At 46.6% G+C, this 11616-nt stretch overlaps 1 protein-coding gene across 4 annotated transcripts in view; it reads left to right on the forward strand.

Moving 5' to 3' along the window:
* The first annotated feature begins 755 nt into the window (after positions 1-755).
* Positions 756-11616, forward strand: part of LOC119568684 (speckle-type POZ protein B-like) — a 37589-nt gene continuing 26728 nt past the window's right edge. For 3 of the 4 annotated variants that reach the window (XM_037917198.1, XM_037917286.1, XM_037917330.1), the window contains exon 1: positions 756-1685. In XM_037917198.1, coding sequence (XP_037773126.1) covers positions 1521-1685 — 165 coding nt within the window. In that variant the 5' untranslated portion in view covers positions 756-1520. The remainder of the gene's footprint in view (positions 1686-11616) is intronic. The other variant, XM_037917242.1, reaches the window with a different exon arrangement.

The following is an 11616-nucleotide window of genomic DNA, read 5'->3' on the forward strand; positions in this document are numbered from 1 at the left end:
AATCAAGCAAAGTGGTGCTACTCCTCGCTAAAATAGAACAAGGACGAATGATTTTGTCAAGTGTGTTGATCCGATATTGCCGTTAGAGTGTGTAGAATCATTGGCCGAAACACAACAGTAGCTTTAGCGAACGTACGCGCTCGTGTGTGTGTCTGTGTGTGTGTGTACGTACACGTTAGCAAGCTCGAGCGCGCGTGTGTGTTTGTGTGTATGTGTGTATCCTTGGTTCCCTGCCGCTAGCTCGTTCCCATTCGTGGTAGGCCATGGCATAGAACAGTGTCGGCGAGGGCAACGTGGTTCTCTCTGTGTTTACTGTTTACTTTCTGAAATCGCTATTCGCCCGATTAGGTTTTTAGTTTAAGTTGATGGGGGATGGATGCTCGAATGCCCCCGATGATGTGAGGTTCGTTTTTTTTGGGGGGGGTAGAGAGAGTTGTGGTAGTAAATAGGTTGTTGGTAATTTTTATGGCGATGTCTTGAAGTGTATGGCAGCTACGCGCTCTATCGAAGGCTGGGGTCGCTCGGTCTCGTTGCCATATATAGTTGCCGTAATTATGTTTCTGAGTTTGTTGGAAGGGCATTTGCTGTTTGTTTTAAGGTTTGTTTGTTTAGTGTATGGTGTGTGATTGGGCAACGCATTCGAAGAGGTTTCGGGAGACAGTGAATTAGTTTAATCTCACGGGGTGGGTAAAATCGTTGGCGAAAATTGGTATCCGGCAACTGAGGTCGCTGCTCAGCCTCCAGCGAGTCATTTCGAGTCTAGGTTTGCAGTTCACACGTGACGGTGGAAGGAGTCGGACGTCTCTCGAACGCCCGCGCCACTAGGCTCTTCACACCAATTGGATATACACGAAGCTAAAAATTCTCTAATCAACTTCCGTGATACTGGAGGCCTGTTTGGAATTTCGGAAAGGTGAAAATTGGAACCTCGCCTCCCAACGTAAAAGGAATAATCGCTGGGAATTTTTTTTTTCACTGTGACCTGCGTTGTATTGAATTTCACTGTGACCTGCGTTGAAGGTCAGTGCTCTGGGTGAAATTAAGTCCAGTGGAAACGGTGAAATGTGTTCTACTACCCCCATTTTAAGAATTATGCTCTGATGTATGACCTTATGGAAACCTGCCTACACATCTCCGTGGATCACATGACATCTCGCGAGCCTTAATAAATAATCAAAAAAGGTTGAGGTGCATAACAAGCTGTCTCAAAAAAGTTCCCCTCTGGAGTTTTTTTATTTAACAAAAGCTATCGGGAAAAAAGGGAACTTCATTCAGATATGATTGAAGTGACAGCCAAAGGTCCCCCAGGAGCGTGAAGTGAAGTGATCGCTCCAAGTGAAGTGTGTGAGTGAGAGCTAAACAAGAAGAGTGAAGTGCATGCCAGTCACACGCATTTCAGGAAATAAGAAAAGGCTTTTACGGAACCAAAGAAATAAATTATTGTGGCCGCGACGACACGTGCCCACACCCCGCCACTTGAGGGAGAGCGTAGTGCGCCCAAGTGGTGTGCAATTGAGTGCATGAGTGCTTCACCTATCGTAGAGGAAGTAGATATTAGTGGTTCAGGTGCCTATATATCTTCCAAGATCGTGGAGTCGAGCTTGAGAAAGTTATTGGGGCGCGCGTCAGGCCGTACCCCCCCCGGGCGCGACCTGGCCCCGATCAACACGGCAGACGCACGCAAGGTCAGTATGCCTCGCCAGGTCATCTAAGGTCAAGCACTAGTGACAGGGCGTGAGACGATGGAAATTACGATATGTCAGTGAGAAAAGTGCGTGGCCGAGGTTCGTTAATTAAAAAAAATGAGGGTCGAAAGCCAAACTCTTTCTGATTGACGTAATGTAAGTTTGTTTCGTCTTATTTTCTGTTTTATTGGTGCTGTGGCTCATTTTATAAATATAGCAGGAGTGTATTAAGTGTAGTAATCGTGCACCAACATGATAAACGGAGTAAAATCGCGCTGAAGGTGTTGTTATTCAACAGAAGGAAATATCTTTGGAAATAAACAAGTTGTTACGAAATTATCGCTGGTTACAAGGGAAATATCACTTTCACAGTTTGGTTGGTGTGTTTGACGACAGACATTCACCAGAAACATGAACGTAGACCCCGACATTTCCCCCCGAAATAAACGTTTCTCATTATCCCACCGAGTTGGCCGAAATGCTATTTGGATGGCCGCCACTTTGCACATCGGCGCCCCCCCTCTCTCTCTCTTTTTGTGTGTGTTTAGTCTGAATGAATTTGATTAGCAAAGTGAGTTTGTAGAGCGCGATGGCGTGTGGCAGCGAGGGCAGTAGGCTCCGGCCGGGTTGGAAAGGGTCACGCGTCTACCTCGTTATAAGCGAACGACCTCGCCAACGACGGTCATCTGTTATCTAGTTTGTTGAGAGAGGGTGAGTACTATTGTTGCAGTGCAGAACGTTGCCAAAGGTGTTTTTTTAAGGAGAAAGATCTGGTGGTGGGAGTTTACTGGTTAGAGTCGGGTTTTTCACTTGTATGTGGTGTTTGTGTGTTTCTAGTGTTATATTTGTGTGGGTTGATGGTGTAGCTTTTTGTTAATTATTTCATTCAAGGCTTGTTTTTTTTTACCTTTCGTGGTTGTCATTGCAATGACTTGTTTAAATGGGACTTACTGGTACACAGGGAGTCGGGTTTGCAAGACCTAAACGTTAGGCATTAGGCAATCTCGCAGCGATAGTTAAAACGTTTTCTGAAAAACACAGCAGAATTCATGTTTTCTTAGCATGTTCTTGAAAGCATATGTGATGTTGCTGGACCCTTGTCTTCATAGCTTGTTCTTGGAAGTATAAGTGTTGTTGCTAACAAAGGCGATACGATCTTTTCCTGCAAGCGAGTTGAGTGAGTGAATCTCTTGAAACTTAGCTCCTCGTGTGAGCTGAGTGCGTGCGGTGACACGTGTTCATGTATGTGTCAAAACGTGACGATTTGCAGGCCACCGGGATTTTGGTGATAGTGACGCGAACTGAACTTTGGTGAGGTTTTAATGTTCATTGTGTGATGTCGGTTAGAACTAAGGTGATGATGGACGAGGTAGAAACGTATGTATAGTAGCTGGGCTTTCGTTATGATCTCGGGTTAAAGTTTGATGTGGTGGTGGATGTGATCGGCTCTGCGGTTAGTTAAGGTTGTTACCAGTTCGTTTGAAGTCTTTGGTGTAAATTATTTGTGGATCTTGTGTGGTTTTCAATCTTAATTTTATAATCTATCTATCTATCTATCTATCTATCTATCTATTTATATATATATTATATATATAATATATAATATATATATTATATATATATATATATATATATATATATATATATATTGTTTGTTTGAATTGTTAAGTGAAATAATAAACTAGTGAACTGCAACACGAAAGTTAGAGCAAGAATCCAAGCGTAATATGAAGAAACATCATGTCCTATTGCGAATCACGTGATTTAGTAAATTATTTTTATCATGGTTCATATTTTTTGCAATATCCATGCAGTGTTATTCGGCGTTCGGGTCCAAACAGGACTATGCTAATGGGCACGATATGAATCCCCTTTGTGCCCCGTACGAGTTTGTCCGGGTATTGCATTGAATGATAAGTTAGCCTCCATTGTGTATTTATCCCGCCCCGCCTGCAATATGGAATATGAAATGCACCATTTATGATCCCCGGTCTCTTTTGTTTGTCGTCGGCGCGATCACTGCCCCGGCGTCCTGAAATGGCTGTTTGAGAGCTCGATTGGTTTGTTTGGAATTGTCACCATGCTAGTAAGTCCGTGCCCGGTGCCATTCCGCACGTTGTTGGTCCTCGTCGGCGCGGTGAACCTAATGAGCCCGCAGCTGATCCCTTTCTCCCTTGCGTGAAATCTTATCACGCGGTTTTATCAGCGTGTTCCTTAAGGTTCGTGGGGTTTTGTGAGAGGGGGTTGCCCACGCTTGCCTAGAAAGTTCCCCCTTTGCTAAAGTGCTTGTTTTTGTAGTGGGAACGTGTTCTTTTGGCATGGTCGTTGGTTGTATTAAAACGCCGATTTCGTGTGGCTTGTCTCTCTTTCGTTGTCACAGTACTAGTTAGTCTACTTATTTATGCATTTTTATGAGAATCTGTGTGTTTCATTATGTAGCGTACGGTATTCACGCTCGATTTAGCGAGATTTGTGTTGTCTCTTTAGCGTAAGTAGGACGAGCTGTCTGCTAGAGAAGGTAGAAACGGTCGCTTGGTCTGATTTCGAGGGGAAAGTCGGGGTTTGTCACACGATCTCGTAATGTCATTCATGGAATCGCCCTGCTGTCTAGGTTTCTAGACAGCAGGGCGATTCGGCACTTTCAAGGCCTCACTGTTAAATGATTACCGTCTTTGGGATTGTCAAGAGTTTTGAAAAGGGAGAAGAGTGAGTTTTCCTGACGGCTGTGATGGGTGAAGGGTCCGTTGTGTATTTTCATGTGGTCTCAGGCACGGTACAGTTTTTCAAGATGGATTATTAAAAAAAAAAAAAAAAAATCGGATCAGATTCGTGAAGAAAATGGTTTGAGGATACTCTCGTTAAGTGTTCAGTTGGCCTACATTGTTTATTCATTCACCTCGTGGTAGCTTCTCGTAATGAAGTTCTTTATTCTTTTATTTATTTATTTATTATTATTATTATTATTATTATTATTATTATTATTTTTGGCTGTTGGCTGTACATGTCGTTGTTCGTGTTTGTCGACTGGATGGAGGTCATGACCTGGGTGGTAGACAGGCTGGCACGATGCAGGTTGTCTGGGTGTTCCAAAACCTGTGTGTGTGTGTCTGTGTGTGAGTGCGTGTGCGTGTGCGTGTGCGTGTGCGCGCGTGTGCGTGTGCGTGTGCGTGTGCGTGTGTGTGTGTGTGTGTGTGTGAGGAGAGAGAGAGTAGAGAAAGAGAGAGAGAGAGAGAGAGAAGAGAGAGAGAGAGAGAGAGAGAGAGAGAGAGAGAGAGAGAGAGAGAGAGAGAGAGAGAGAGAGAGAGAGAGAGAGTATGTGAGAGAGATTGCGTGTTTGCGTATGTGTGTCTGTGGACCGTTGCCACCGTCCCCCTTTTTCCTGCCGGGTCATCGCATAGCCGCCTGACCTGCAAGTGTTGCATTTTCTTGGGCGCTCGGGGTGCTGCGAGAGTTGGGAGGGAGGGGGGGGGGGCGCCGGTGAAACGCCTCCTGTGAGACTCACGAATGAGAGAATGAAGGAAGTTTCTTCTTTTCCTCCTCCTCCTCCTCCCTTCTTCTTCTTCTTCTTCTTCTTCTTCTTCTTCTTTTCCTTCTCTTTTTACTGTCGCTTATTTATTACCGCTATGTTAAATGTCTTTCCCAAGACGGTGTCCGTGACGACTTGACCACGTATATATATATATTTTTCTTTTTGTTTGTTAGTTTGTAAACCGTATATATAACGACAACGTCAAGCAGTGGTCGACCCTCACCAGAGAGAGAGAGAGAGAGAGAGAGAGAGAGAGAGAGAGAGAGAGAGAGAGAGAGAGAGAGAGAGAGAGAGAGACAAGGAGAGTTAGAGACAGAGACAGAGTTAGTTACCCGTATAGTTTTACCGCAATATGAAGGCAAGGCAAGTTCGTGCTTAGGAAATCAAGTGGACAAAAGCGTTACGGGCGCACTTAACACGCAAGGCCGTGTTTGAACCTATGTCTCGAGAGGCTTGTTTACTCTGAAGGTGGCACAGAGCACGTGGGTCGAGTAAATGATTTTCCTCTTTTCTTTTTTCCCTTCTCTCTTTCCTCTTTTCTATATTCTCCCCTCTCTCTCCTCTTTTCTATATTCTCCCCTCTCTCTCCTCTTTTCTATATTCTCCTCTCTCTCTCTCCTCTTTTCTATATTCTCCTCTCTCTCTCTCTCTTCTTTTCTTTCCTATCTGTCCTCGATATTCTCCTCCTCCTCTTCTCCCCCCTCCTCTCCTCCTCCTCTTCTCCTCCCCCCTCCTTTCCTCTCCTTCCCTCCCCTCCTCTCTCCTCTCTCCTCTCTCCTTCTCCCTCCCTCCTGTGCCTCCCTCCCTCCTTCCCTTGACGTATACTCTTTCTTTCTTATCATACTAAACGTTTCTCTTCCCCTCGTTTCCGTTTCCATGTGGACTCTCCTTGTCTTTTTATTCCACACTTAATTTCTCCTCTCTTACGCTGTTTTCTCTGTAGAAGTGTATCTAGCTCGAACTATATTTACCCAATCGGCCAGCTATTGGAATGCGTTTTTATTCTTTTTTTTCTCTCAATCTTTCTTTCTTTCTTTATCTCTCTCTAACTATTGATATATATCTTTTATTCATCTCTCCCTCCCTCCCCTCCTCTCTTAGGTACATATGTAAAATATATCATATAAGATATGGTGTAATATAGGCCTAATGTAGTATGAAATATAAAATTATGCAGTGACAGTCCTTTGTATTTATAGAAACGCCACCTTACTATCCCCCCCCTTCCTTTTGAATTCTCCTCTCCTTGCTTTATCTTCTCTGTCCTTATTACGTCCTTCTTATTTGTTCTTTTATCAACATTCCCAAATGGCCCTCTTCCTGTTTTTGTGATCCTGTGTTTGTTTTCATAATATTAGGATTTTTTTTTCTTTCCCTTGTACGGTTTTTCTCGTGTTTTACCTTTTTTGTTCTGAACTGTCCTTGCTCTTTATTTTGTTTATGTTTCGTAAGTGTCTCTCTATCTTCGTCTCTCTTTGTAAGTTTCTCTCTCCCTTTCCCTCTCCCTCTCCCTCTCCCTCTCTTCTTTATGTCCTTTCTCTCCTTTCTCTCCTTCTCTTTTCTCCTGTCTCTTTTCTCCTTTCTCGGTATAATCAGAAATTATTGCCTTATCCGGGATACCGACATAATAGGAATAAACAGTGAGTGGATAAATGACCGAACGGCGGATCTGCTGTTGTCTGTGGTGTTTCGGACGCCATGTGGTCGGCCCGTGTTAATGTAACTGTGAAATCTCACTACTGTTCTGAGGCAGTTTTCGTCGACGTGTTGTGTCACGGGGCGATAACAAACGGTATGATGAGGGAGTCTATATTTAGAGCTCGTTATTTCGCCCTCTATTGTCATTTCGTTATTTGCATGTGTTTGTGTATTTCCCGATGTCCCTGTGGCGGTTATTGAAACTGGGTTCGATCGCAGGTTGAATGACGTTTCGGAGTTATAAATGTTCTCCCTTGAATGCGAGATTGGGACTGTAGTTGGTCCGAATGTGATTTTTGCGATTTGGTGGGATTATTTGGGTGTGTATGGAGAGGTTTCTCTTTTCCCTCCTCCTCTGTCTTTATCATATCTTTATCCTTGTCTGTCTTTATTAAAGAATTTTGTTGTTTCCATTTGATTATGTTTTTACGTTTTTCCTGCAGGCTGTCTTTTGTGTGTGTGTGTGTGTGTGTGTGTGTGTGTGTGTGTGTGTGTGTGTGTGTGTGTGTGTGTGGTGGGTCTTATTTTCTTCTCTTTCTCTCTGTCTACATTATTCATTTGCCTTTCCTTCTCGTCCGTTTTCTCTCCGTGCGTTTCCAGACCCCCAGTTCCTCATTCCTTTTGGGAAAGCGCGTCCCTTAGCGGTGGTCAACCTGTATTCGGTCCTCTCCTTGATGTCGGGCGCTTCCTTCTCATCGTCGTCTCTCTCCTTTCTCACAGTCGCCTCTCTCTCTTCTCCCTTTCCTCCACCTCCCACCGGCTCCCTCTACCTTCTCCCGTTCCATTTTCTCTCTTTCTTCTCTCCGCTACCTCTCTCCCTTCTCCCTTCCAGCAGCCATTCCCCCTTTTCCTTCTCTCTTTCCGTTTTCTCTCTTCGTTCTCCTTCTGCGCTACCTCTTTCCCTTCTCACCATTCTCCTATCCCCTTCTTCCGTCCCGCCGTCCCCTTTTTCCTTCTCTGTTCCCGCCGCTATTCCCTTGTCCCTTCTCCCTTTCCGCTACCCCTCTCCCCTTCCCTTCTCCTTCCCTCCTCATTCTCCGTTCCACTCTCCACCCTTCTCCCTTCCGCCTCCTCCCTCCCTCCCTCCCTCCCTCCCTCCTCCATCTCCCTCTCCTCTCCCTCCTCTATTCGCTGTTCGTCCATCTGTCGCCGAATTATACGTCCCTTTGATCCTTTTCGGGCCTCGGGTCAATGGCGCGGCCTGTAGGGAGTCCTTCGCCTTCTCCCTCTCCTTCTCCAGCTCATTCGCCTCCCTCTTTCTTCACTACGTTCTCCATTTCCTCTTAGCCTTCTTTCCTTCTCCTTCTGTTCTTCATCGTCTTCTTTTTTCTTCTTCCTCTTCGTCCCCCACCCCTCTTCTGCCTCCTCGTCCTCCTCCTCCTCCTCTTCCTCCTCCTCCTCCTCCTCCTCCTCCTCCTCCTCCTCCTCCTCCTCCTCCTCCTCCTCCTCCTCCTCCTCCTCCTCCTCCCTCCTCCTTCCTCCTTCTCCTCCTTCTCCTCTTCCTTCTCTTCCTCCTCCTCTTCAAGTTTCCCCCGCTCCACCTCTCCTCCCCTATCCTCCTATCCTATCCCCCCTCCCCTACCTTCCCTCCTGGCCTTGATCACGTGACCGAGCCTCTTACCTTCGCAACAGGCGCACTTGACGTTTAAGATCAACACCTTGCAAGTTGTGGGGGATGTGTCCAGTAATTAGCATCGCCCCTCCCCCCTCTCTCCTCCTCTCTCTCTCCCCTCTTTCCCCCCTTCCCCCTCCCCTTCCCCTCTCCCCCTTCCCCTTCTGCAACCCCCCCTCTCCCCCTTCCCCTTCTGCAACCCCCCCTCTCCCCCTCCTGACCCTTGCATAGCCCCATCAGGTGATTTATAATTATTGGCTTGACTTTGGAAATTACGGCTGCTTGGCACGCACGCACTCACGCCCGGCGTCTGCCTGCCTGCCTGCCTCTCGCTATTCCTGCCGTCGGGTTAAAGAAAGGCAGTTTTCTTCGTCCGAGTCAAGCAAGCAGATAAGCAAACAAGCAAGCAAGCCAAGAGTCTTTGGTCGACACGTAAGAGGCTCCGCTTGATTTGTGATGTGTGGCTTCGGTGATCTTGCTTGGGGGTTTCCGAGGGAGAAATGACGTTGACCGCTTGTTTTTTGCTTTTTTATATTGTATATATATTCGTTTATTCATTTTTGTGTGGGTTAGCTCTTTATCTTGTTTATTTGTTTATTAATTTGATTAATTGAATTGTTTATTCATATGGTTATATATTGTTTATTTGATTGTTCATTTTATGTATTTCTTTTGTTTATCTATCTTTTGCTTCGTGGTCGGGTAGTCCGGTCTATGAGAATACCAGAAATACCCAGAAGGTGTTGGTGGCGTCGGGCATCGCAGTTCAAGGCTCATTTCACCGGCCAAGGCACTTCCGGTCCAACAGTGAAGTGACTTGAAGTGACCTTAGTCTTTTTTTCTTATGGAAGCTGTTTTATATTTCGTTTTGTCTTTGGTTTTGCCGTATTATATATATATATTTTATCTAGTTTTCATCCGTATAGTGGTTTAGGCCTATTAATGAGAGGTTTCTGGAACTAAATCCTTGGCAGTGTAAGAAGAATATGGCATAAAACTGCCTCCTTTAGAAACTTGAGCATTTCAAAGGGATTTAGTTTTCACTGGAACATGTTAGAGAGAGAGAGAGAGAGAGAGAGAGTGAGTGAGTTAGTGAGTTTGTGTGTGTGTGTGTATGTATGTATGTATGTATGTATGTATGTATGTATGTATGTGTATGTACGTAAGTATGTATATGCGGTTGTTTGTTTGATAGATAAATAGATTATATACGTGCTTGTATTGGTGTTCAGGTAAAGCAAGTGGTGCGAGGACAGTCACGTAGATAAGGCCTTCCGCCGACCTTCGGTCTTGAACTAGTTCTTCTAGTTGAGTGAGTGAGTGTACGTGTTTGTTTGTTTTACGCGCGCGCGCCGCGCGTGTGTATGTATGTATGTATGTATGTATGTATGTGTGTTTATGTATGTATGTATGTATGTATGTATGTATGTATGTATGTGTAGATGTGTAGATGTGGATGTAGGCCTAGTGCACCTTGCTAAATCGTTGGCACCGCTTCCGCTCGCCCTGTTGCAGATTATTTCGCAGTGACTAGAGCCGCTTGTTTCAGTCGCCCTGGAAAAGCCTTTCGTACGTTTGACTGTCACTGTCCGCGCCCCCGGTAATGGGTTAGGAATTCACAACAGCGCAAACTGTCTTTAAATAGGAGATGCAGTCTCTCTCTCTCGCTCTCTCTCTCTCTCTCTCTCTCTCTCTCGTCTCTCTCGCTCTCTCTCCTCCCTCCCCTCTCCTCTCCTCCCTCCTCCCTCTCCCTCCCTCTCCCTCCCTCTCTCTCCCTCCCTCCCTCCCCCTCCCCTCTTTCCCCCTCCTCCTCCCTCCCCTCCTTCCTCTCTTCTTTCCCTCTCTCCTTCCCTCCCCCCTCCCTCCCCATCCTCTCCTCCCTCCCTCCTCTCCCTTCCCTCCTCCCCCCCTCCCATTCCCTCTCTTCTATCCTTTTCACCTTCCCTCCTCCTCTTCCTCTCCTCTCCTCCCTCCTTCCCCTATCTTTCTTCCTTCCCCTCTTCTTTCCCCCTTCCCCTCCCCCTTCCTCCCTCCTCCCCCTTTCCCTCCCCCCCTTCCGCTCTTTCCCCTTATCTTTCTACTCCTCCCTCTCTCTTCCCCCTTCCCCCGTGCCCTCCCCCCCCCCAACAATCCCTCAACCATCACATCTTTTCGCACACCTTTATTTCACCTCACATCACCCACACTCTCCAACCACACCCCACAAACAACCACACCCACACACACACACACACACACACACACACACACACACGGGCCACTGCATCAGCCACCCCCTTGCAACTAAGATATTGGTTCTCTCTCGGAAGGGTTTTTATGGTGTTTCTTTTAATTTGTCATTAGTGTTAATCGTTTTTGTTTACTGTTATTAAGAGGGAAGGATTTTTTTAAGGGGACGTGCGTGCGAGGCTTTTTTCTTTTTTTTCTGATGGGTTCCTATCGCTTGCCGGTATCAGGTTCGATGACACTGTAATAAATGCTTCGAAAAAATGTGATGCGGCACAACGACGTTAAGCTGATAAGGCTGCGTCGGAGGGGAGGGGGGGAGGGGGAAGGGGGAGGGCCTGGGAGGAGGAGGAGACAAGGTTATTGAAGGTCAGAGCGTGGGCGTCAGCAGCGGCACCCTCGAGCCAGCCAGCCGAACAGGCACCGACCGCTCCTCCGCCACAACCTGCTGGTCCATCTTCCCCCACTTCTTTCTCTTTTTTGTTTTTGCTTTTTTGTGTTTTGTATTTGGCTGCGTCGTTTTTTTGTTCTTTCGTGCCGCGGGTGATGTCATGCGGAAGGGGAAGGGGGGAGGGGGAAGCGAGGAGTCCTGAACCCTCGTCGTGATGGACGTTGAAAGCCTGGGGTTCACAGCAAGGGAGGTTCCGCCTTATCTGGTGCTTCTCTCAGGCGTTGTTACCGGATACTGAGTCATGGCAGTGTAAGGTAACTTGCTACGCCGCTATCCTGAGGAGGAGAAGGAGAAGGAGATCCTAGAAGAGGAGGAGGAAGAGGAGAGGGGGGGGAGGAGGAAGAGGAGAGGGGGGGGGAGGAGGAAGAGGAGAGGGAGGGAGGAGGAGGAAGAGGAGAGGGAGGGAGGAGAGGGG

Source organism: Penaeus monodon, chromosome 1 (assembly GCF_015228065.2).
Source record: "Penaeus monodon isolate SGIC_2016 chromosome 1, NSTDA_Pmon_1, whole genome shotgun sequence".
NCBI classification, from domain to species: domain Eukaryota; kingdom Metazoa; phylum Arthropoda; class Malacostraca; order Decapoda; family Penaeidae; genus Penaeus; species Penaeus monodon.